The 2,500-nt window shown below is 35.1% G+C and overlaps 1 protein-coding gene across 2 annotated transcripts in view; it reads left to right on the top strand.

Moving 5' to 3' along the window:
- The window catches only part of wdr21 (WD repeat domain 21), a 14,891-nt gene that overhangs the window by 7,630 nt on the left and 4,761 nt on the right, over positions 1-2,500 (top strand). For both annotated transcript variants that reach the window (XM_021468379.3, NM_200701.1), the window contains 5 exon segments: positions 84-227; positions 318-367; positions 730-809; positions 891-983; positions 1,707-1,804. In XM_021468379.3, coding sequence (XP_021324054.2) covers positions 84-227; positions 318-367; positions 730-809; positions 891-983; positions 1,707-1,804 — 465 coding nt within the window.

Raw genomic sequence — 2,500 nt, 5'->3', positions numbered from 1 at the left:
AACTAGCAGAAGGAAGATTAAGTTTTGGCTTCGATTTGATTCAGTCTAACTCTGCTTCCTGTTTTCTGGATGCATCTTGTTAGGCAGATTCAGCCTGTGAGCGGGTTTTTACAGTGAACGACGTGTCACATGGAGGATGCAAGTATGGCATTATGAATTTCCATGGTTGTAGAAAAGGCTCTCTGTCGGTGGAGATGTGCGATAACCTTTATTTCACAAACCGCAAGGTGAGCTGTAGGTTTAAAATGAAACCTCTTCACACATACACAAAATATATGTTTTGTAGAAGTGAAAAAATGCTATTTGTTTTGTTTCAGGTGAACTCTGTATGCTGGGCCTCTGTGACACATACAGACTCGCATGTTCTGTATCCTTCAATAATTTCAGATCCTTGAAATTAAGTTGAAATTAAGTTCTTTAGTAGATAAGCACTAATGAGGTAGCAGATTTCAGAAATTTCCATAAATAGATAAATTAATTGATCAAATTAATTCCACAAATTGAACATGGGTATTTTCAACTACCTTATGGCTATAAACGTGATTAGGGTGTCTTTCTGAACTGTTTAATGTACTCTTTCTCCATTTAAACTTCCATTTTTAGATGTTGTTGTAATATATTTATTTTTTATTAATATAAGTCAAGTAATGACACTTTCTCATCAATAGTCACATATTTAGATATTATACATTTATCAGTGAGGAAGTGTTTCTTGACAAGTGTTTTCAGATTGTGTTTGGTCGGCATTTCTCAGACGCCTGGCTGTGTAAGCTTATTACCTGCTTCTCTTTTCAGCAACTTCAATCCCGGTATGGATGTTTTTCTTTTTTGCTCTCCACATTTTTGTTTTTGATGAAGTTGAAATGACTTTAGACTTTTTTTCCCCTCAGATCAGCCAGGTATGCTGTGTAGTTTTAAGATCTCCACAGCTTGGTCATGTGCATGGTGCCTCAACCCACAGGCCGATAAAACATTCAGCACCGGTAATAAAAAAAATATTCATGTACTGTATATGCTATTGAAATGATAATTATGCTTGTCATTGCTGGTTTATTTATAAACTAATTTCGAGAGGATCACATGCTTATGATTGAACACAGCTGGTACCTCATTAGCTCAGTATATTGCACCAATCAGACGAATACTGACACACTATAAATTACCAGAGCTACCTACTCCAGTCATCTTTATCTTGAAGAATCTCCCCTTCCACCGCTACTCCTCCCCTCCTCTGATAGGGCGGCATGGCAGCCCAGTGGTTAGCACATTTGTCTCAGCAAGAACACCGCTGGTTCGGCCCTCTCCGAGCCGGTCGGTGTTTCTGTGTGGAGTTTGCATGTTCTTCCCGTGTTCGCATGGGTTTTCCCTAGGTTTTCCGATTTCATCCCATTGTTTACAGACATACACCATAAGTAAATTGACTAATTCAAAATAGCATGCTAAGACTACTCTTAGTCAAATTTATCTCAGCAGTTCACAAGCAGGGGAGTTCTCGAGACCTACCTGAGCTCAAACTCTCCTCTCGCCCTTCAAACAGGAGGGAGCCCCGGCTCAAGGATATTCTAAACTCAGGGCTCTCTCCCGGGACAGCATGCCAAATACCCTTTTTTATCAATCATCAGCTAAGTGTAAATTCTTGAAATATATTAAAACAGTAATATTGTGGATTTAATTTTTTTTTTCTTATTTTGTGTATGAACACCTAGGTCTTTCTCGAAGAGTGATTGTGACGGATGCCGTGACTGGACGCAGAGCCACATACCTGGCTGACAGTGATGTTCTGGCTCAACAGTTTGCCTTGAGGGTAAGGAGAAAACTTGGTCTCCGATGAAAATTCATTGAGTATGTTTCTGATGCCAATAGCGCAATATGAGAACAAAACAGGAAAAACTAAACAAAAGCTAGAACTGAACTCTGTATAATTTTGTGTTCGTATGAGAATGAAAAAATGCGATTCATTTTTATTTAAGAAATAAAAAAAAATTATGGTTGTATGGCTCATGATTAAAAAAACGAACATATTTCAAAATTCACATTTTTATTTTTGTAAACAAATGAAAAAATGTGGTTATTTAAAAATAAAACGTATTACAAATGGTTTGAATAATGATAAAATTAGATTCACAAGTGATTTAAGAGGCTTTATACATTGGTACTGATAATAAAGCCATAAATAAATTATTAGTTTAAATCAATTTAAAACTGATTTATTTCCAAACTGTAAAACTTTTTATTTATTATATATAACGAATTGCGTGCTTTTACATTTTAAAACCATACTGTTCCCTTTATTTTTCCTAAAATTGGATTTTAATAAGCATTAACTGTTAAAAATATATAAAAATAATTATATACCACAAATTATGGTGACTTTCGTTTATAATACTTTTTTTTTTTTTTAACAATTGTCAAGATTAAACAAATTTATGAAAAAACAAAACGTGCTTTAATGCCAAGAGGGGCTATTTGTACACGATTTGTATGTTGAAAGCATTATATA

Source organism: Danio rerio, chromosome 20 (genome assembly GCF_049306965.1).
Source record: "Danio rerio strain Tuebingen ecotype United States chromosome 20, GRCz12tu, whole genome shotgun sequence".
Classification (NCBI taxonomy): domain Eukaryota; kingdom Metazoa; phylum Chordata; class Actinopteri; order Cypriniformes; family Danionidae; genus Danio; species Danio rerio.
Note: the sequence above shows the minus strand (reverse complement) of the source record. Positions and strands in the feature narration are given on the sequence as shown.